General features: G+C 42.7%; 1 protein-coding gene across 1 annotated transcript in view; it reads right to left on the minus strand.

The window, feature by feature from the left end:
• Tapt1 (transmembrane anterior posterior transformation 1) overlaps positions 1-12,308 on the minus strand; it is a 51,704-nt gene extending 39,396 nt beyond the window's left edge. Inside the window, exons 1-2 of the mRNA XM_031342149.1 lie at positions 11,926-12,308; positions 3,735-3,865 (exon numbers count right to left, since the gene is read on the minus strand). Coding sequence (XP_031198009.1) covers positions 3,735-3,865; positions 11,926-12,262 — 468 coding nt within the window. The 5' untranslated portion in view covers positions 12,263-12,308. The remainder of the gene's footprint in view (positions 1-3,734; positions 3,866-11,925) is intronic.
• Positions 12,309-21,145: the final 8,837 nt, after the last annotated feature.

The raw sequence follows: 21,145 nt of genomic DNA on the forward strand, positions 1-21,145 counted from the left end.
TTTTTGAGACAGGGTTTCTCTGTGTAACTGTGGCTGTCCTGGAATTCACTCTGTAGATCAGGCTGACCCCAAACTCAGAAACCCACCTGCCTCTGCCTCCCAAATGCTAGGATCAAGGGTATGTACCACTAGCACCTGGCCCTTCTGGAAATTCTTAGCAGCATTTTACTTATTTTGCTTCATGACACTTAACATTCTGTATCTTCTATTATAACTCAATATTTCCCACCATGCTAAAATCCGAGTTTCAGGCTAAAATCTGAGTCTATGTACTTCCATGCTACAAATGTCTAGGACGTACCATAAGTATTTAAGACAGAACACAGAACAGTCAATAAGTATGTGATCTTTATCTCCCTCCTTCAATTAGCATATAAACTTATCAGGGGATTTTAGAAAAATATTATGATGGACAGGGTTTTTTTTTTTCAATTTTATGTTTTGTGAAATTTTAAATTTCGCAAAATTATTATAATTTTAGATCTACAAAGCCAACAAAATTAGCCTTGGACAAGAGATAATTACATATTTGACACATAGTAAATTGTAAATCATTCCCTAGTACCTGCATCCACCAAAATATGGTGAGAAACAAATTCCGTTTGAAAGTCAGCAATAGGAACTGTCACATAGGCCAGAAGACATGGGTCTCTGTCCTCAACTAGTGTCCAGCTGCATCCCACTAAAGATAAACTCTAAAAGCTGTGAACTATGAATCAACTGTAGCCTATGTTACCTAGTGTTCTTGTATAGTAAATCCTTCATAAGCAAGATCAGGTTTACCTCAAGAGAGCCTGGTTAAAGGAAAGTGGAAACAAACTTTCCCTTGGGTCTCTTTCTATGTGTGGTTAGTAATCTGAGAAAGGCTGACAGACAGTCATCTCTTGCAGGGTGGGCAAAGTCATGTTTAATTAAAGCAAAGCAGGAGATAAAGAAGAGACCCAGGGAGCCTTGGAAACAGGTCTCTCCAAGCATCTCCTGCTGTGTCCTGAAAGCTTAGGAATGAAACCCGTGGATGAAGAAATTTATCTTGTTCCATGGCAGGACACTCCTCAAAAGTTAACTGCTAAAGTTAAGGCTGTCAAAGATTTTAAAACATTTCTACAGAGTTCAAGTGTAATTGATGCACAAGCAGAAGACCATAGCACATGAAGGAGAGGGAACAACCTAGAAGTCACAGCTAGAATCTAGCAGTGGAGCTGGGATCTGAGGCCAAGCAGTGGCAGCCTGCTAGAGAGCCACTGCACTTCTCTCGGCCTCCCACTGTAATCACCAGAGAAGCCAGTCTCTTCAGTTTTATGGGAGACAGAACAACACTCCAAAAGTACTCAATATTTTTGGAGTGCTCAGTAGCAGAGTGGAAGTGCCCAGACCTAGGCAGGATTGGGAGGTTTGTGTAAAAAAAGAAAAGAAATTCACCCCCACCCAGACCAAGGAAGTACTCTCTAAGATGTCAGGGCTTCATGCCAGGGGAAGAAGTTTGGAAAGGAGTGCAAAAGGAAAGCTGGAGACACTGCTCGAAGCACAGAGTATAATGTCAAGAGTAAGGCTGTTGATCCATTGACATACTGAGTCCACAGGTTTGGTAAAAGACACTAAGCTGATTTTCCTTGACCTGAAAGTATGAACATCAATGTTTTGTAGTCCTTGTAGACTTCAGAAAAGCATAGAGCTCTCTAATTTTCAAGTACTTCTTCCAGATGATGTTATGTGAAAATATAGCCAATTTTTGTTGGTGAAATTTACCAAGAAAACAGCCAATAAGTTATTATATGTTGGTATTGACAATGTTCACTAAAAGGGAGACAATAAAATAATTTAGATTAACCAGGATGCCAAATAGTCTCCTAGGCTTTAAGTGAATGTTAGCAGTTGAGGAGAAGTGAAGTCAATTGTAAAACCCCACCCTCTTCTATAGCACTCTGTATGTTCCTCAAAGATCTACAGCCAGCAGTCCCTTTCAGGCAAAACAACTGAGAAATGAATGCTAATTAATTTGGGATGTCATACATTTAACCTTCATACAAATAATTGTGGTTTTATAAACAGTTAACTCCTGGTACAGCAATGCACTTTGATACTTTGTTGTTTCTTTCCTTTAAAAGGCAAATCCTGATGGCAACACACTACATCTATTTCTTAGCCCTACAGTGGTCTCACAGTGGACCTTACTTTAAGAGCACTTGCTTGCATTAAGTCTTATCAAGACCTGTGGGTATTTCCTCACCATGAACAACATCTGCTTGTCACTTCAATGTTGTGATGAAGGAAAATGCATGTATGTAAAGGGCCTGTTGACAAACAACAGAACTAATGGATGATGTAACAAAGGGATCAGATTCAGTGCAAGGGAGAGCTGGGTATATTCAGGAAATTTGGCTGTGTTAGCAGGTAAATTTCAGTATTTTCAGACAAAATTGGCATTCAGGATTGATCACCAAGAGAGAAACTTTCCTTACAGGGAGAGGTAAGACTGGGTGGGTATAGGTTAAATATGCTGCTGTTACCTCTAACAAATTTAGCATCAGCAGATTATCTTCCCCCTGACTCTAAACTGTGCCTAAACACTTCTACATCATGGTTTATTACACACACCAAAAAATAAAAAAAAAATAAATCTAAAAAGCAACCTAGCAGTGCTTCCCAACCTAAGAATTGGCTTCATCTTTTTTCTACTTACTTCCCATTACAAGCATCTGTCTCACCTAACCAGCCCAGACACAATGTTAGCTGAATCTCTTAAGAGAAAATGCAGCTCCTCTGGTGTTGAGGAAGGAACACTGCAGAGCCTCAGTCCTCCACTGCCCCTCAGCCATCAGTCCCTCAGGCTCCTCCATGGGAGCCTTCATCCTCCTCAGTGAGAATCATAGGAAGCACAGGCCTCCTGAATCCTCCTCAGCAGTTCTCGAAGTCTCAGTCCAGCATAAACAACCTCACACTTCAGCAGGTGGCACTACCAAGAGCCTACAGAAAGTGAAGTCGCTTCTTCTCAGCCATGGGGGCTAGGAGGTGGCTTCCCACGGTCTGCCACACCTCTTCTTCACAGAGCACTGAGAGAACACAATGGGGCTGCCCACAGCTACTCTAATAGGAAGCACAGTTCTGAGGAAGCAGCTACCATAAAGATAGATACATGAGTTAGCTCACACATCTTTCCTTGTAATAAGATCTCGACTCTCACAGGACTCCTAACTCCAGCAGCATTAGAGGGAAAAGGGCTTTCCTGTCCACTGCCTGACCCTGCAACAACATACTGAGGACCTGGTGCTGTTTTTTCTATCTTTCCCTTTAACAAGTCATGTTCTTCCTTGATGGTCTGTCACATAGGTCTTCAAATATGTGGCTATTCTAAGAAGCTGCAACCTCAGAAAAGGTTGAAATTACCTTAAGTATAAAAAAAAAAAGAAAAGGAGAATGTGCTAGTCTAGAAACACACAACTGAAGGGAGCGGGTGAGCTCGGAGATGGAGAGGAAATCCTGACACAAAGCTGTTTGGCTAAGACGCAAATATGTACCAAAGTGAAGGCGTGAAGAGATTCAGTAATGTTCCCTTCATACTAAACCAGCTGTTACAAGCCACTTTCTACAAAGCAATCCTATATCCCCAAACACATTCAATCACTTACCATGTTATTTCCAATATTTTAAAAAGTCAATGGAAGCTGTTCACAATTTTTTTTTCATAATTAACACTTTTAAATGATGTTTGGAAGTGAAAAGAAAAAAAAGAGTACCTTTTCCAATTCTCGTGGTATTCGCATACAAGTGTACACCCTTTCTCTTCGCTCGGTATACTTGGCTTCGTTATGTTCAAGGAAGTATCCTCTAGTCAGTTCAGCACCGAGGAACCTCAATAATGACAGTTCTACAGAAAAAAGAAACGACACAAAAGAAAAAGAAGTGTTTATCAAGAACTCATAGGCTGGGGCCCTAGGTAAAACACATAGAAAACAAATGGGGAATAGACAGTCTACAGGTCTGTGCCTACAAAAAAGGGAAACCAGATGACTGGAGGGTAGTGTTGGGAAACTGCTGTTGTTGCATGCTGAAAACACTATACTCTTCCAGAGTATGGAAGGGATGGCTGCTGAGAACAGAAGGAGCCGAACAACACCTTTCAGCCCAGTCCTGGGTCTCAAGGTGTTACAGGCCTGGACTACAGAGATGGGGGAGGAGCAGCTGTGAAGACTCCATTGAATATGCATTCCAGGAGTCCAAAGGCAGCCCAGGGCCCTGGGAAGCACTGCTGAAAGCCCACGACTATGCCAGCCACTCAGACACAGGTCAGCTGCCTTTTGCTTGGGTGAGCCTGGCTATCCTGCAGAAGCCAGCCAGCAATGGTACTTCTCCTTAATAAAAGTTTACTCCTGTTAAATGAAAGTTTCCCAATGCCATAAAGTCACTAGCTACACAAAGCAGAACCTTTCTTTTGTAGGGCTGGTCCACTTGTCCACATTGCCTCTGCTCCCCTGATGTTTATATCAGTAGAGGAAGGCAAGCCAAAAGTAGCTATGTGTTCCACTCTGCAGGACTTAATAAATGGAGGTGAAGATGCCTGACCTCAGTTCTTTCTGGTATGCCATGCTTCTCCTATCCTCATCATCTTAGCCATCTCTCCAAACCTCTTACCTTACCAACACCTGCATGAAGCTCTCTGCACAAGGCTCAATTTTTTTCCAGGATCGCAAAAGTTTTCTAACTAACTTCTGAGGTTTCTCTGTGATTTTTCTAACAAATGTACCAAAGCACTACCAAATAGGGATAGTCAAAAAGAACCCCAAAAAGCCGCCAGGAAGGCAGAAGCCAAGGGTCTGGACAGTATACCTGAAAGAGCTTACTTTCGTCAGTTCTGGAATGAATCTCTAGTTCCAGAAATTTCACATCACATCACATGCTTATTTTTGTTTAAGTAGTATGTTCTATGTAAGTATAAACACACAAACACACACACACACACACAGAGTGCACGTGCACATACACACACCTTTATTCATGAGACTGATAATTCATTTGCAGAATTGGTGATACACTGAGAAGTGTCTGGGAGTGAAATGGGGAAAGGTAAGCCTTCCTGGGGAGAAATGGCACCATTTCCCCATTGTTGCTTGGCACAAGACATACAGGGTCACGGTGCACCATGGGGATCCTGCCTTCCTTTCTCAGACTATAGTCAAGTCATGGGTGAAGTAGGCACAAGCTACAAATACCACTGCTTAGATTAACAGATGCTCAGTCTTAAAGGCGATGATATAATCTCATCCACAGAGAGTAAAACATTGGGCTTTCTAGAACTACAACACTTCCTGAAGAGAAAAGGAAACCCTGCATGCTATGCTGCAGAAGAGAAATGCTACCACTAGACAAACCTGTGCTTGCACTCAGCTCAGTGCCAACTTTTGGCACTTTTCATCCAATCTTATTTAACTCTGACTTTACCTAAAGATGACCTATATGAACATAAAAAGTAGGATTAATCCAAGTATTCAGCATTGGTGGAACTACTTAATACTAAGGATACACTTTTACAAGATAACTCAGTAGCTGAAAGAAAATACAGATCTCTAGAAGAGAAGAGCTGCTGGGTGCTAGAGCTGGCACTCTTCTGAGACTGGGGAGTTAGCAGGGAATGAAGGCTGCTGGGCTTCAGCCCAAGGTCCTCAGTGATCATGATTATAAACAGCAGCCCAAGGGGCCTCGGTCTAACCCCTGAAAGCAGCCATTGCAAGGATGGGAGGCTTCCTGTCTCCAACAAGAGGCAGAAGCGTGGGCAGACCAGGAGTCTGTCTTCTGTGTTAAAGAGACACACAGTCAGGTCATTATATAGTGGTTTTGTATTTGAAAAAGCAAACTAAAACAAAAAGGCCTGGATGCACCTTGTTTATTGAGCAAATTCTCAGCGGTATCTGCCTCCAGGACTGCTGAGGACAGTTTTTGCTATAATCAGTGTTTTGGTTCACAGGTCTACAAAAACAATGTGGAGTCAACTAGAGAAGGGGCTTTAGCACCACCAGCTCTCTCAGCTTTTAGGCCTATGATGGTCGATCTCTTGTTTTCAAAAGGGAAAACTAAACCTTCTGCCAGTTCTGTAACACCTGTTTCCGTCTTGCTTTCCACACAGATCCTTGAGGCACTTGCCAGTGTTTGTGTGAAAGCAGATGAAAACCACAGGGCATAAAGTGGTGTCATGAACTCCAGTTCCTTTCTGTATGTTAGTGGTAAAATTAACCATTTCTGGTGTGGTTGTTACCTAAATCTATAAATGCTGTTTCTGCCATCCGGGTTCTATGGCGGAAAGCATCGCAAGTACATTTAAATAAGGATGTGACCGAAATTAATTAGATTTGTTTCATATAAACAAAAATGTTTCAGCAATATTATAAATACAAAAGAGGACTGTGAAGAAAACTACCTCTAGAAAAGCAAGAATCTTAGTGTTAAACACCAACTTAGACTCTTAACTGCTGAGCCATCTCACCTGCCCCACAACGTTAAGTTCTTTAATGGTAAAACATTAAACAATGAAAGTGTATTCTTTAAGTACAAACACTCACAACTATAAACAGATTCTACAGCTATGACTGTCTCCAAGTCACAGAGAGGCAGAGTCATCATCTCCAAGGTTGCACCAAAAGCAAGTGAGAGACCTGCTTCCGAGTTCTGGCCAAGTGGGTGCTTTCACCACTAGATTATTCATTCCACTACTGTTCATTCTTGAAGCAAGGACTTGCTATGGAGTCCTGGCTGCTTGGCCTATGTAGATCTGGCTGGCCTTAAGTTTACAGTGATCCTCCTGCCTCTGTTTCCACAGCACCAGAATTACAGACATGAGACACCATGCCCAGCACTAAGTACTTTTAAAAACAGATACCTGCACATTTTCTGAAAAGTGTAGTAAGCCATCAGTCCTCATTCCCTGCACTTCCACAGAACCTGGGTTCAATGTAGCCACCCTAACAGCAGACCCTGCCATAAGACCATGACCCAAGTACCATGTACCTTATTTTTCCAATGTCCATTTCTGAGTAAGTCCTCGTGTAACATTGTCTCTACACACAACCAACAAATACCATGCTAATAGACCACAGAATGGTTTTTAAAGGCACAGCAAAACAATGATGAGTAAAAGCCCAAGCTTCACGGTATAAACTATCCTGAAGGCCTTAACTTGCTTCCATATCAACAATTCATAGAGATAAGACCAGGTTTAATGGATGGGATCCTTCCACTCTGAGGCAGTTTACAAAGGTCTTGTGTTCATTACTTTATATAAGTCTCATAACAATTACAACTAAAAAGGAGACTTAAAGATATTCACATAATACAAACGAAGAAACTAAAAAAACTAACAGACCCAGCCAAAACTCATTTAAAAGGACAAGTGTGAGAGTGAAGGCCAGACCTGACCTGTGAAATGCAGTGTGCTCTCTTCTCTCACCACAATTACACCCAATCACCCACTATTATTTTAGAGAAAAAGACTTGGCCAGAATATGCTTTTCAATCATACCAAATGAAGGGGCTTCCACTGCCTTGGACCTGACCTGTCTGTCAAGCCGGCCTTGCTGCTTGTATGGTATGCCTCCTCTCCCCATGACTCCCTGGAGACGTCTGTACTTCCTAATGAGATTTTCAGCGTACCAGTGCATGGTGGCTTTGCTAAACTTTCTCTAGCATTCTACAGATTTATCTGACTTTACTTGTCCTATGACTTCGGGTTTAGTCTTTTGAAAATAGAGCTATTTTACTATTTAAGTATAAATGTGCCTATTAGGAGATTGTAAGTATTAATAAAAGTAAAATAATATCAATCATAAGTCCAAATCAATTCCACCAGTATATTTTAATCAATATTCATCTACTACAGAAACATTCTGTAATCCTTTACTTTTAATTGAGAAATGAGTATAAATTCTTTTCCTTTACTCCTGAAATAAGAACTATTAGTCTTACTCATCCGAGACAGCTTACATTAGAAATTAGAAGCTAGGATCAAGAAGTATTTATTAAAAGTAGTGAGTAATCATACATATATTTACATATTCAGCAATATGTCTAAATATATCTTTCTTAAAATAGCACATTAAAAAAGCAAATTGGAAAGGAATGCTGGTTGACAGTTAAGAAACCATGAAACAAGCTCGTCTCTGCCCTTATATAAAAGAAGTGTTTACAAAGCTTAACAAGGTATCTAAAATAGTAAATGAGCCTTTCTTACACAGGCATACTTTTATACAGGAAAACTAGGAATTAACTTTTCTAGGAGACAATACAATAGGAGTTTTGCCTTCCTAAGTCAAATGTAAGAAAAAGAACCAGTTTGCACACTATATTCAAGTTCTTGAGGCTTTTTGGGTTTTTTTGTTTGTTTGTTTGGTTGGTTGTTTTGGAGACATGGGCTCTCCATGTAGTTCAGGCTGGCCTTGAACTCAGGATCTTCTTACCTCTGCCTCCCACCCTTTAAAAAAAGTTATGGTCTCCTTTAGAACAGTAAAGAGCAGAGCAGTTATATTTTTAGAGACAGAAGGTGGTACAAAAATGAAAGTGACATCTTAACACTAACAAAGCAAAGGATTAAAAGTGGGAGGTGTCAATAATCTTCCAGCAAGCTTAAAATTTCAAGTCCACAGACAGTAGAATGCAAGCAATAGGAATCGTCTGAATCCCACTGACAATCTCTGTGGAAACTGCTAACAGGACACCAGTTGGCTTTTCTGGGTTTCAGTTTTTCTTTCTTCTCCTGGAGATACAATGAGATGTGTAAAGGCAAGGAGAGAAACAAATCAGACAAGAGACGAGTTCCAGAAGTCAAGTCACCATTACAAAGAGGACAATAGTCAGAGCACTGTTCCACACCTGACATCAGGCCTCTCATTTTACAAGCAATGCTTATCTGCTCAGCCTCTGCACTTGCCTTACAGGGAACTGTTTCATGCTCACGGGTGGATGTCATGTTTATTTTACACCAAGCCTCTGTTAAGTCTCCATGGAGAGTAAGACAACTAAGTTAGAGACTATTTAGTAGTGGCTCGATGAAGCACAGCCAAGTGGATTAAGCAAGCAGTCTACACAGTTCAACAACTGAACCAAGTTAAGAAGACAGATTCCCTAATTCTTAGTCCAGCATTGACTCGCTCGGCATTGATTCCCAAAGCCAAACACGGCTTTATAGAATCTCTCTCACCTAGAACTTTGCAGACAAGTCAAGAGGGGAAAAACACAGGAACCGGATGATAGGCATTACTCAATCTGGTCTGTGTTGAAAAAATGCAACATGAAACAGCAAAAACGTTAAGAGCAAGGTGAGAGCACAGCTCTTGGTGAGCACTATTTCCAGAGTTCCAGCTCAGTCACCACACATGGGAATGGTGAGCGGGGCATCCCTCCCTAACTGTGATAAGATGCAAGTACTACCATTTGTCAGACAATTCATGCGTTAAATAAAATGCTGCTGAGAATCAAATGATAGCAGTCCGCAAAGAAACAGAAAGAAAACATAACTGATATAGGTGAATGCATATCATATTTAGAGCTGTATGTACTCAGATATATATTTACATATTTTCCTCAACAGATAAATTAGGATGAACCTTAAACACTAAACCATTTTTTTATTCAAAGTAAGGATAAGCACCTTAACTGTATGTTCATGTAAAGAGAATACTAGACTGCTAGGACTGACCAACAAATGTCAGGAGCCCTGAATGCCTTGGGGAAAATGATAAAAGGGATTGAAACTAAGTGACAGTTAAGGCCATCAAGACACTAAGATTATGACTTTCAAAAGGAACAACACACGGACTACCCTGGCTTGCAGAGGGGAGGACAGGGCAAGTGTACAGGAGCTTTTACAGAGAATGGACAATTAATACTTCAGTGTGAGCCCTCACACTAAATGACTCAAAAGAGATGTTTCCAGTCTGACACTAGGTGGTGCCCTCTGGCCCAGCCAACCCGTTTCCTATTTCTTGGTAAGGAGGCAAAGAAAAGAAAACAGAGCAGAAGAAAGCGGCACTTGGAGGTGAACAAAAAGAACACCAAGATTTCTAAGCTTGTGGGGATGCCTTGGCCAACTGCAGACCCAGTCACTGGTGGGCATGCATCAGCAACACTGAGAGCTGCCTGGCTCATAGCATAGACCCCAGGGGTCAGAAGAGAGTGGCTCACACGGAGTCCACACAAGAAAGCCACTGGCTGGTGCTTTCCGAATGTCCCTGGGATGCTTGCCTAGATCCCTAATGCCATCTACCAAAGCAGGAGTAACTGCTATCTTTTCCCTTATATAAGACTGATGGGAACAAAAAGGGCCACCCCAATGGCTAAGGCTTGATGCTGTCTCCTTAGTAAGGGCTTTCTGCCACTGCAGGTGGAAAATCCAGCTGTAAACCTGACAATGCTCAGTCTGTCACCTCTGTGAAGAATGAGTGTGTGATATGATGTCAAATTTATAGAAGCCTAAGTATCCAGCTCAGCCCAGGAATGCTCACTTTAAAAGTTCAAGGTCTGCATTAGTGCCAGGGAAGAAGAAATTCACTTCACTTCAGAAGTTCAAGGTTTGTGTTCACAAAAGGCTCTTTACAGCTTCATTGTCTTTCTTCATGCAAACAACATAAAGGCCTCAACCGAAACCGTAGTGAAACCTGCTCACATCTATGTGCTTGCCCTCGAGTCTAAGTGAACAAGTGGCTGAGAGATTGAAGACTTTGTTTTTTAGGTGTTGCCACTTTAGAAAGCAAACTTTTTTTTTTTTGCAAGCAAGTGTTTAACTGACAACTAAACCAGATAGAGAATAAAGGGAGAAATTTAAGTAGCTAAAAAAAAAAAAAAAAGATCAAACAAGGCACACAGTGGGTGCCAGAGTTTTCAAAGATATGGAGACTGATGCAAAACTCCAAGTCCAATTCCCAGAAATAGCAAGTCTATCAGGATATATCCACCAGTCTTACAGACTTTTTAGGACTCCTAGAATTTCAATACTCAGAGTGAACGGAGTCAACCTTATAACTTGAACACGTATTTATATAAGCCGCAGGACCTTATTCCACTGCATTAGCTCGGAGCAAATTGGAAGAAATGTCATCGTGTTGCTGTCCAAGATCTTGGACCTATGATGTAAGAATTAAAATGCAATCACTATTATACCCAATGAAAGAGCCATGCCAAAACTTTCCCTTTTGCTTCCAGGCTTAATACAAAGCTTCAGTACAAATACCAAAGCTATTAAAAATTCTTAAAATAATAAGATCCTTGAACACACGGGGATTATAATATTTTAACAGTATGCTTCAGAGCTTATGGACAGCAGGGCTTAAAAGTGGTACGTATTTTCTTGTGTGACAAAACGGTTTCTTCTGGCTTAAGTTTTAGTTTAGGAAAACTCCACATGTAGCATTGTAAGGGGTGCTGCACTTTTCTGTGTCGGAGAAAACTACTGAACTTCACGGTTGAGACTACACTGTCAGCTGAGTCTATGAAGAAAAAAAAAATGGATTCGGCGGGTAAGTTAACAGGTTTCCGAGACTCAACTTCGCCTAAAACACAGGGGTAAAAAGTCACCTTGGCATTGACATCACCTAGAAAGCCCTGCGTTTCCCATTTTTGACCTCCTGCGGATGCGGGAGATGCCTGTCACTGTTGAGGCCAGTCGCGAACACTCGGTGACCGGGGACCGACGATCTCCCGGGCGCACCTGGCTTGGGGGAGGGATGGCCGCGGGCGCGTCGGGCCCCGCGCACTAGCCGCCGAGGTAGCTGTCACCGGCCGCGGGGACACGGGAGCCACGGGAGCCGTAGCCGCTCCGCGCGCAGAGAGAAGGCGCTGGCGTCCCCGCCACCACAGCCCGGTCGGCTCCTCGGTAGCCCGCCGCGGCCTAGTGCCGCCCGCCCGCCCGCCCGCTCGCCCGCCCGCCCGCCCGCCCGCCCGCCTCACCTGCGCGGCCGCGGCGCTTCTCCCGCCGCCGGTCGCTCTCGTAGAAGCCCAGCGTCTCGGTGTGCTGGGGTGCGGGCCCATGGCCGCCGCCACCCGGCTGCTCTGCCTCGCTGCGGCCGGTGCGCTCGGGGCCGTCCGCGCCGCCACCGCCGCCTTCTCCCGGGGCGGCCGCGTCGCAGACGCCCGCCATGTTCCGAGAGCCACACAGTGTCCCCGCCACCTCCCTCCAGCCGCCCGCCCGGCCTCCGCCTCCCGCCGGCCCCCTCGCCGCCTCGCCCCGCCCCTCGCCCGAGCCCGGGCAGCCGCCATCCGTAGCCCGCCGGCCGGCGCGCGCCATTGGCGTCAGCGGCGCGTGGGAGGCTGCGGTGGCCGCCGCCACGGCCGCCGCCATCTTCTTCCTGCCATCGCCGTGGCGCGCGGCGGGCTCCGCGGACCGGGGCGCGGCGCCCGGCTCCATGCCGCCGGGTCGCGCGGTGGGGGACGGCGGGCGGCGGCGGGGCTCGGCGTGGCTGTCCCCGCGGCCCGAGCCCCTCGTGCCCGTGCGGTGGCCGGAGTGCGCCGGCGCGGCCCGCCTGGCCTTGGCTGCGCGGCGACTGGGGCCGGGCTCCAGCTCCGTGGCTCCCGCCGGTGCCGACCCGGTGGCTCTGCTCTCTTGGCTGCATCTCTCCTGCATATTTATGATCGTCTGTCACATTCCCTGTCCGTGGACAGTGTCCAAAGCCTAGCTCGGGGGAGCGTGCCAACAGGTGGGGGACTCGGCCCGACGGGCAGTGTGCTCGACATTCTGGGCTGCCTTTCGGGAATAGGGTTATGTGACTGCGGGTGCCAGCCAAGGTGGCCTGGTTCTGTCACTTGGTCCCCGCTTGCCGTGGGACTGTGACCCTTACCTCCTCACTAAGCAGCTACGGATAGCCGCTCTGAGACGACCGAATGCTCGCTGGGTGCAAAGGAGTCCGGCTCAGGCTTGGGAGACCTTAACCTGGGCTTCCCTACATTTTTGCTGTGCGCTCCTGTAACGCACACACCCATCCACAGTGGCCCCTGGATTGCCTTCTTGCCCACTTCGGAACTAACCTGTATCGTTCTAACTTTTTAAATGAGCAATAGCATAACACATATCTCTCCGTGCTATAATCTGCCCTACACTTAAACCAAGAACCGACGGAACAGGTCCTAGAACATCCAAGAGAGCCTTAGGAATAGCCAGATACCGGATTGCAAACTCCACAACTTTTCAGTACTGTACTGCAGCAAGACCGTTTGACCGCAGGGCAGGATGAAGAGATAGAAAAGGTTAAAGAGGAGCTTGCAAAGTCCAAGAAATGCCAATCCCAATCCCAATGTAAACTTTACATTGTGGAAAACCAAACAATGCAGAGAAGATTTAAAAAAAAAAAAAAAGACAGTTTGGTTTTATTTAGTAAAACTGAATATCTTAAAACAATCTTAAAAATCTTAAAAACAATGCCTTTGACAAAGCTTCAGAATCATGAAAATCAAAAGACACAGAGTTTTATATACTGTAAGGTTCCTTCTAATCTAAATTGTATTATCTATGTTCCAAAGGTCGTTCCTAATCTTAAATAGTCAAAGAAGGGACAGGGGGCCTGTCAGGGTTGCTATTTAAAAACTCTTGTTCTAAAATGATATTGCTGGAAACCTACCTCTATTTCTTTATAAAGATTATATTTAGTTGCTATTTTTATATTCCTCAGAGATTTTCTTGGTTCTATACTATCAGCCCCCAAAATAATAAGTAAGCATTCAGAGACCTTGAAATTAGGTTACAAATTACCTTAAGATACAAACAACTTACCTAGTACAGAGCATTTAGTTGTGTGACCTTGGCATTGATATAGAGCAAAAGGGTACTATTTCCGTTTTGTGATAAGTTGGAATACTTTATGATGTTTTCAGTTTTCTACTATAAAGTGGCTTGACCTCTTGGTAGCACATCCAGCATATCTTTTGCCCCTAAATTGTTCAAAATGAGTTCCTCATACTTTTGACAAACACAAACAAACCCTAATGGAAAGACCTGGACTCTCTGGCTCTCAGTGTTTGACCAGATGAGCAGAGGTGAGCCTCTCTCTGCTCCATTTCCCCTGCTGCGAGATCACACTTGGGCCAGAGTGCAATGACCTCTTGAAACATCAAAACTATGCCAAAGTCTGTGCATCCCCCATTTTAGATCCTTGTGCAATTTAGTTTAAAAAGCTAAACTGTTGATATTATCAAGATTTATAGGAAAGTGTGAAATCCTTAACCAGAATCACTTTGTACCTGGTCTAAAGCTTAAATAAAAGAAATTAAAGTACACTAACTATACTGATAACACATCAAAGATTTCCATATCTCTATGTGCCTTCTTCATTTTTCTCTGCACTCCTTCCTTATGCCTTGATCTAGGAGAACTGTGGATACAGGCCAGTCTTCTAGGCTCTACGCTGTGGTTTGCTTCTCCAGCCTTAGATTCTCAGACTTTCCCAAGGAACACCAAGTGCAAGCTTCTAAGACTATTCTAGTGAGTGTTCCAAAGGACACTACTCCCAGATGGCATTTGAGGGTGGCTGGAATAGGACTGGAAATGATGACTTGAGTGCATTTCAGTCATGTAGCTGCAAAGACAGATTAGAATTCACATGGATAGTGATGCCTGTGTGACTCCCCATGCAATCTGCTTTGACAATACTTGGGTTCTATTTCTGGCACCATGAAAATCAATATCTAGTTCTGAAGCTATAGCCCTGAATTTAACTCATTGCTATTTTATCTTCAGAGAAAAATAGTTGTTGTTGTTTTTTTTGGGGGGTGGTGGTGGTGGTGTTGGTTTTTATGTGTGTATAGGTGTTTTGCCTGTGTGCATGTATGTGTTGTATGTGCCTGGAGCCCAGAAGAGGGCATTGGATCCCCTAAAACTAGAATTAACAGATGGTTGTAAACCATTATGTGGGTGCTAGGAACTGAACCCAGGTATTCTGCAAGAGCTCTTAACTGCTGAGCCATCTCTCCTGCTTCTGAGTGTTTGTTTTGGAGGTAAAGTTTCACGTAGGCCAGACTGGCCTTAAAATTAATGATCCTCCAACCTCAACCTCCCAAGTGCTGGTCTTACAGGTATGCCCAGCTTAAAAGAGTTGAGGATTTTAAAAAAAAAATCTAAACAGCTTTGCTAAGGTTAGAAATAAAAATATACTATTGGGTCTACAGTAAGTCTTGCAGCGAATTGATGGGGGTTCATTGTATGTCTGGATTTTAGTAATGTCTTCTATCCTTTGCAATCTTTTCTCCCCCAGTGACTGAGTCTCATGATGTTTTATCCTCTCTGGGTTTGCTCCATAGAAATTAACTTTATTTTTAGAAGAAATAACCACACTGAATATGCCTTCGATTGTAATGTACTCATTACAGCCTAACAGTAACCAGCAAAATTTTATTCCTAAGTATTTGTTTAGCATGAGGATATTTAACTGAGATCACAGTAATTCAAACTCTGAAAATTATACGAAACATTCTGTTCTAATAATCCTTTGCTAAAAGGGGTATTTGGACAAAGATACTAGTTCTGAAAGGTAGACTTTGTTTATTTTTTATTTATTTACTTATTTACTTACTTGAAATAGTATTTCTCTCTATAGCCCTGGCTGTCTTGGAACTTTTTCTGTAGACCAGGCTGGCCTTGAACTCAAGAGATATGCCTACCTTCCTTGAGTGCTAGGATTTAAGGCATTATCACCATCACCACATGGCAGGTTCTATTTATGTGACAAAAGTGTGAACATAGTCCTTGTTCTGTTAGTCAACAGTATTTTAAGTTTATGATCAGATATATATGTTATGTATAGGTAATTAAGTTTCTGGAAAATTCTAAAATACTGATGAAAGGGACCTAGGAAAGGATTTAGCAAGTTCTACGTTACAGGTTTTTCTCTTTGAGGTGAAAAGGTATTTCTCATCACAATTGAAAAAAATAATTGTCACGTTTAGAACTGTTTTAATCATTTAATTAACATTATGTTTATAGGAGAAACTCAAATCTTCCCTGATATTTATTGCTATTTCTTTTTTTAAAAAAATATTTATTTATTTATTTTATGTATATGAGTTCCTATCGCTGTCTTCAGACACACCAGAAGAGGGCATCAGATCCCATTACAGATGGTTGTGAGCCACCATGTGGTTGCTGGGAATTGAGCTCAGGACCTCTGGAAGAGCAGTCAGTACTCTTAACCACTGAGCCATCTCTCCAGGCTTTATTGCTATTTCTTAACATTCTTTTTATTTCTACGATTCAGAAGGCAGAGAGATCTTAATGTCTCCCAGTCTCTGTTGCTAGCCTTTCGGGTGCTTCTGTGTTCCTTGGTGGTGAGCTGTTTCCTGCTGTGCTGGGCTGCTCACCACACAGTGGTTGATAACTAGTGAGCTTTGAGTACTACTTGTTTAAACAGTTTACCTTTTCCTAGTGTTTCTAATGGAAGTATCCTGGGTTTGGTAAATAAGTAGTTGTTTTCTTCTCTCCCTTCTAAAGTTCTCTGGACTGTGATCCAGATCCTGTAACTGGGTCTCTGGTTCTGCTCAGTCATCTATCTGTTTGTCCTGTATACTGTGTTCATTTCCCCTGGCTTCTGAGGTACTAAAGAGATCTCGCTCTCTAGTTCTTATAAGACTCTAGGCAACATCAACTGTTCTTATGGCAACCCAACTATTTATCTACCACTTTTCCCTTGATTATCACAAATCATTAGAAATACATAATACAATTACAAATTTTCAAAACAATCCTTTTGGTTTGTACCTTCATGGTTTTAGAGATCCATCTGATCTCCAATTGTCCTTTTACAAGCATGTTTTTTAGCTAAGAAATGGTTTTCTCAAAACAATCCCTGGTTTTTTTTTGTGTGTGTGTGTGTGTGTGTGTGTGTGTGTGTGTGTGTGTGTGAAAGCGGGTAAAATAATTGTTTGAGCCTAGAACAGAGGTTGGGATTTCTAGTTCTCCCTTTCCAGGATTGAGTTTATATTGGTAAAATGCTTCTGCTCCTGACATTTCTTGTTCTTTTCCACTTTCAAATAACTAACAACTTGCTTGGCTTTTATACTACAACCTAGGAATGTAGTCTCACAGAAGAGAGCAGTGTAGTGGTTAAGTTCTTAAAACAGCAATAAAAAAAAGTGGTGGGGCTGGCTAGATGGCTCAGCAGGTAAGAGCAGTGATTGCTCTTCTGAAGGTTCTGAGTTTGGATCCCAGCAACCACATATGGCTCACAACCACCCATAATAAGATCTGATGCTCTCTTCTGGTGCATCTGAAGACAGCAACAGTGAATTATGCTAGAGTGGGCCGGAGCGAGCGGGGCCGGAGAGCAGCCACACACATTTTGGCTCACGGCCATCTGTACAACTACAGTGAACTCATACCCATAAAATAAATAAAATAAATCTTAAAAAAAAAGTGGTTTTAGCAAAACAGTGTTTGAGGACAGTTTGTATTCTTTACTATGCCCTGCCTAAGGTGATGCAAACATTAATTCCTGTTCTCTTGAGCACATGTCCTCTAGTGACAGATGCATGCTGGGCTAAAAGTGTGGCATATATAAGTCATAGGTAAATTTCTGATCATGAAGAAAATGAAGGGGAAGCCAGACCCTGATTATTCATCATCTGAGTGCTCAGTCTGACCTTCATCTATATATTTAACTAAGTATATAGCATCACTAAATGTGTGAGTAGAAATGTATTTATAGTGCTGCAAACCATTTTTAATAGTTAATTTTGATATTTATTATGGTACTAGTGTGTATGAGCTGACAGCTGGCCAGATACTCCTTTTCAGAACAATGTGTTTTATGAATATTGGTTTTTATTTTTATAAACTTGATAGAAACAGTGTCTGGTTTATCTTACTGAGGCCATAAAAGACAGTCACACATATGGAGTTAAACTAAAATAGAGTGATTACATTGGCTTTGGAATGGAATAGAACTTAATGTTTTCCTTTGATCTGCATTCATTTCTAACATCTAATCATGCCTCATGGAAGGAGCCCACTGGTGTGACTAACAGTGGTGTCCTATAGGTTGGAAAATTGGCTTCTATCTTGTAAACTTTGTATCAGGAGTTTTTCTTTCTGCTTTAAAAGTAGCTAATCACAAATAGTTAATCACACATATTTTACTGAGGCAGCATCCATTAGTCCTCAGGGATGTGAGTAAACACAGGTGGACTCACCCATGCAAGCATGTGTTTTAGTTGACAGATGGTTTTCTCAAAACAATCCCCAGGGTGTGTACATGCATGGGTGCGTGCGTGCGTGTGTGTGTGTGTGTGTGTGTGTGTGTGTGTGTGTGTGTGTGTGTGTGAGTGTGAGTGGGTAAAATAGTTGATTAGAGTAGAACAGAGGACAGGATTTCCAGTGATAGCAAGAAGGGTTCTCCAGAAAAATGGTGGAATATGGCAGAGCAAGTTCCTAACATGGGGTTGGGAGACCTGGTGGGAGGTCATGAGACATACCACATACTTGTTGACCTTATTGTCCTAAATCATGTGGGAAATGACAAAATAGATTCTCAAGAAGTTTCCTTCTATTCTACAACTGTGATTTTACTACTACCTGCTTATTTTAGGCTCTCACTAAGTGGTAACTTTGCATTCACTTTAATATTTTTCTTCTATTGGACCATTGTTAGTTGTAATGTTTATCTTGTATGGCCTATTTTCAGTCATCAGACTGGAGTGCTCTTTCCCAGTAAACAATGTTGACATTTTTTTATGAGTAAGTATTGTACAAAGCCCTAGCCTAACAAGATCAATGAGAGGCATTTCCCACCCATAAGTATATACTACAAATGGATGTAGTAAGCACAGACAGACACACACAGACATAGTGGGTGGTGCTGACAGAAAGCAGTGGATGGGGTGTCACATGATAGTGCTAAGGAGAGACTGTACTTTGAGAAGAGCCAAAATGACTTAAGGGAAGTGGTCGCTGACTGGGTTTGCAAAGATGTGGCTGCTAAGCAGAAAATGGGGCCGAGGAAGGCATCCAAAGACCTACAGAAGATGTAGGCAAATGGGCAGAGGGAGATGGAAAGAAAGGCATAGCACTCTTTGAGTAGAACTTGACAACGTTTCTATGTGTAGATCATTCTAAAGGATGCTATGAAGTAGTGCTTCTGGGTAGGCAGAAGAATGGCGAGAAGCAGTATGAGGAGCTGGAGGTTAAAAGGCAGTGAACAGTGCCTGACCTTCACAGGCGGAAGACTATTCCCAGGATGCGCTGAAATGTGTATGTTTGGGATTTGCTTGCACTTAGGTCTCCACAGCTGGGCATGACAAGCAGAATATTGTTTTTATAAAGGCTCTGTGGTGTTCTGAGTCTTACTCTTAATATCAAATCCAGTATCTAGTTAGGAGAACTTAACAGCCTCTGGCTTCTTTTTTCTTCTTGAGAAGTTAGGGTAACATTTGGGGGGTAAATATTTTAAAGATTGTCTTTATCTGGCTGGAAGGTAATCACAAACTAGGAGTGGGATTTTTCGAGAGGGACGGAGAGACGTTTTGCTAACAGCTGTGTGTTTGACATCACAGCATCACCCTTTTCCTGGGTTCCAAATCAAAGCATTGTAGTCACTGAAGAGGCAGAAGAGAGAGGCAGAAGCTCATGAAGCTGTATTTGTGAAATTTGAACTTCTAGAAGATTCTGAACAATTCTGATTCCAGGTTGGGGGACTATGCTATCCGATTTTCAGTCTGCGTGCCTGCCCTCTCCCCACAGTTACGCACGTAGGATGGGGAGTGTATGTCAGCTTGAAATGAGATTCTCTGTTTTGATCCATTTAATTTAGAGATTTGTTATAATGTAAGTGCTTTTGCTTTTACTTTGGCAATCGGTATGCCATTTTAATTAGCACTTGGAACACAATAGAATGTGTTGATGAAGCACAAGACATGAAGAAATACGTTCATAATGGCCTGTCTTGAGGACTCTGGCAGCATCCAAAAAAGACACTCTCGGTGTACTGCACAGGACTTCTGAGAATTCAGCCTGGCTGGCATCTATGCTCTTGTACATTAATCATCTCAGTGTTTTCAGATGGCAAAATATTGGCATAAGCAGGGTTGTCATCTGTGCTACACTGAGAATACTAATTTCTTCATTATTTTGATAAAGTGGCCGATATATAAGGAAACTATGTATTTTCTGTATCTTGCCAGGATTCTCCTCCAATCTTGGCCATCCATTTCTTCCTAGGTCGTTAAGCCCCTCACAGCCATCTTTTTTTCTTTATCTTTTTAAAAAGTGTTGTCTTTATTTTTTTAAGATTTATTTATTTAATTTATGTATAAGAGTACACTGTCACCATCTTCAGACATACCAGAGGACGTCATCAGATCCCATTACAGATAGTTGTGAGACACCATGTGATTGTTGGGAAATGAACCTAGGACCTCTGGAAGAGCAGTTGGTGCTCTTAACCACTGAGCCATCATTCTAGCCCCACAGCCATCTTTTAAATCATTCCTCCTCGTGCTCTCTTGCTTCTCTTTATAACTACTTTCCTCCTCCACCAACTTGAGACTGCACTGCCTGGCATTTTGTCAAAAGTGAATCTCTTCCCTATTGACTCTTCTGGTTTACATTGTCAACTCGACAGGACCTAGAGTCACTGTCTTGGTCAGGGTTTCTATTCCTGCACAAACACCTCGACCAAGAAGCAAGTTGGGGAGGAAAGGGTTTATTCGGCTTACTTCCATATTGCTGTATATCACCAAGGAAGTCAGGACTGAAACTCAAGCAGGTCAGGAAGCAGGAGCTGATGCAGAGGCCATGGAGAGAGATGTTCCTTACTGGCTTGCTTCCCCTGGCTTGCTCAGCCTGCTCTCTTATAGAGCCCAAGACCTCCAGCCCAGGGATGGCACCACCCACAAGGGGCCCTACCCCTTTGATCACTAATTGAGAAAATGCCCCACATGGAGGCACTTCCCCAACTGAAACTCCCTCCCTTCTGTGATAACTCTAGCCTGTGTCAAGTTGACACACAAAACTAGCCCGTACAATTGACCCCTTGTCAACTTTAAACACAAACACATCACTATTAAGCCTCAACCCTTATGTTCTTATTCATCCCCAAGATCTAAAGTCCCAGTCTTTACATATAAAAAGTTCAATCAATTTAAAATGTCCAATATCTTTTAAAATTTAAAGTCTCTTAACTGTGGGCTCCAC

Source organism: Mastomys coucha, unplaced genomic scaffold (assembly GCF_008632895.1).
Source record: "Mastomys coucha isolate ucsf_1 unplaced genomic scaffold, UCSF_Mcou_1 pScaffold22, whole genome shotgun sequence".
NCBI classification, from domain to species: domain Eukaryota; kingdom Metazoa; phylum Chordata; class Mammalia; order Rodentia; family Muridae; genus Mastomys; species Mastomys coucha.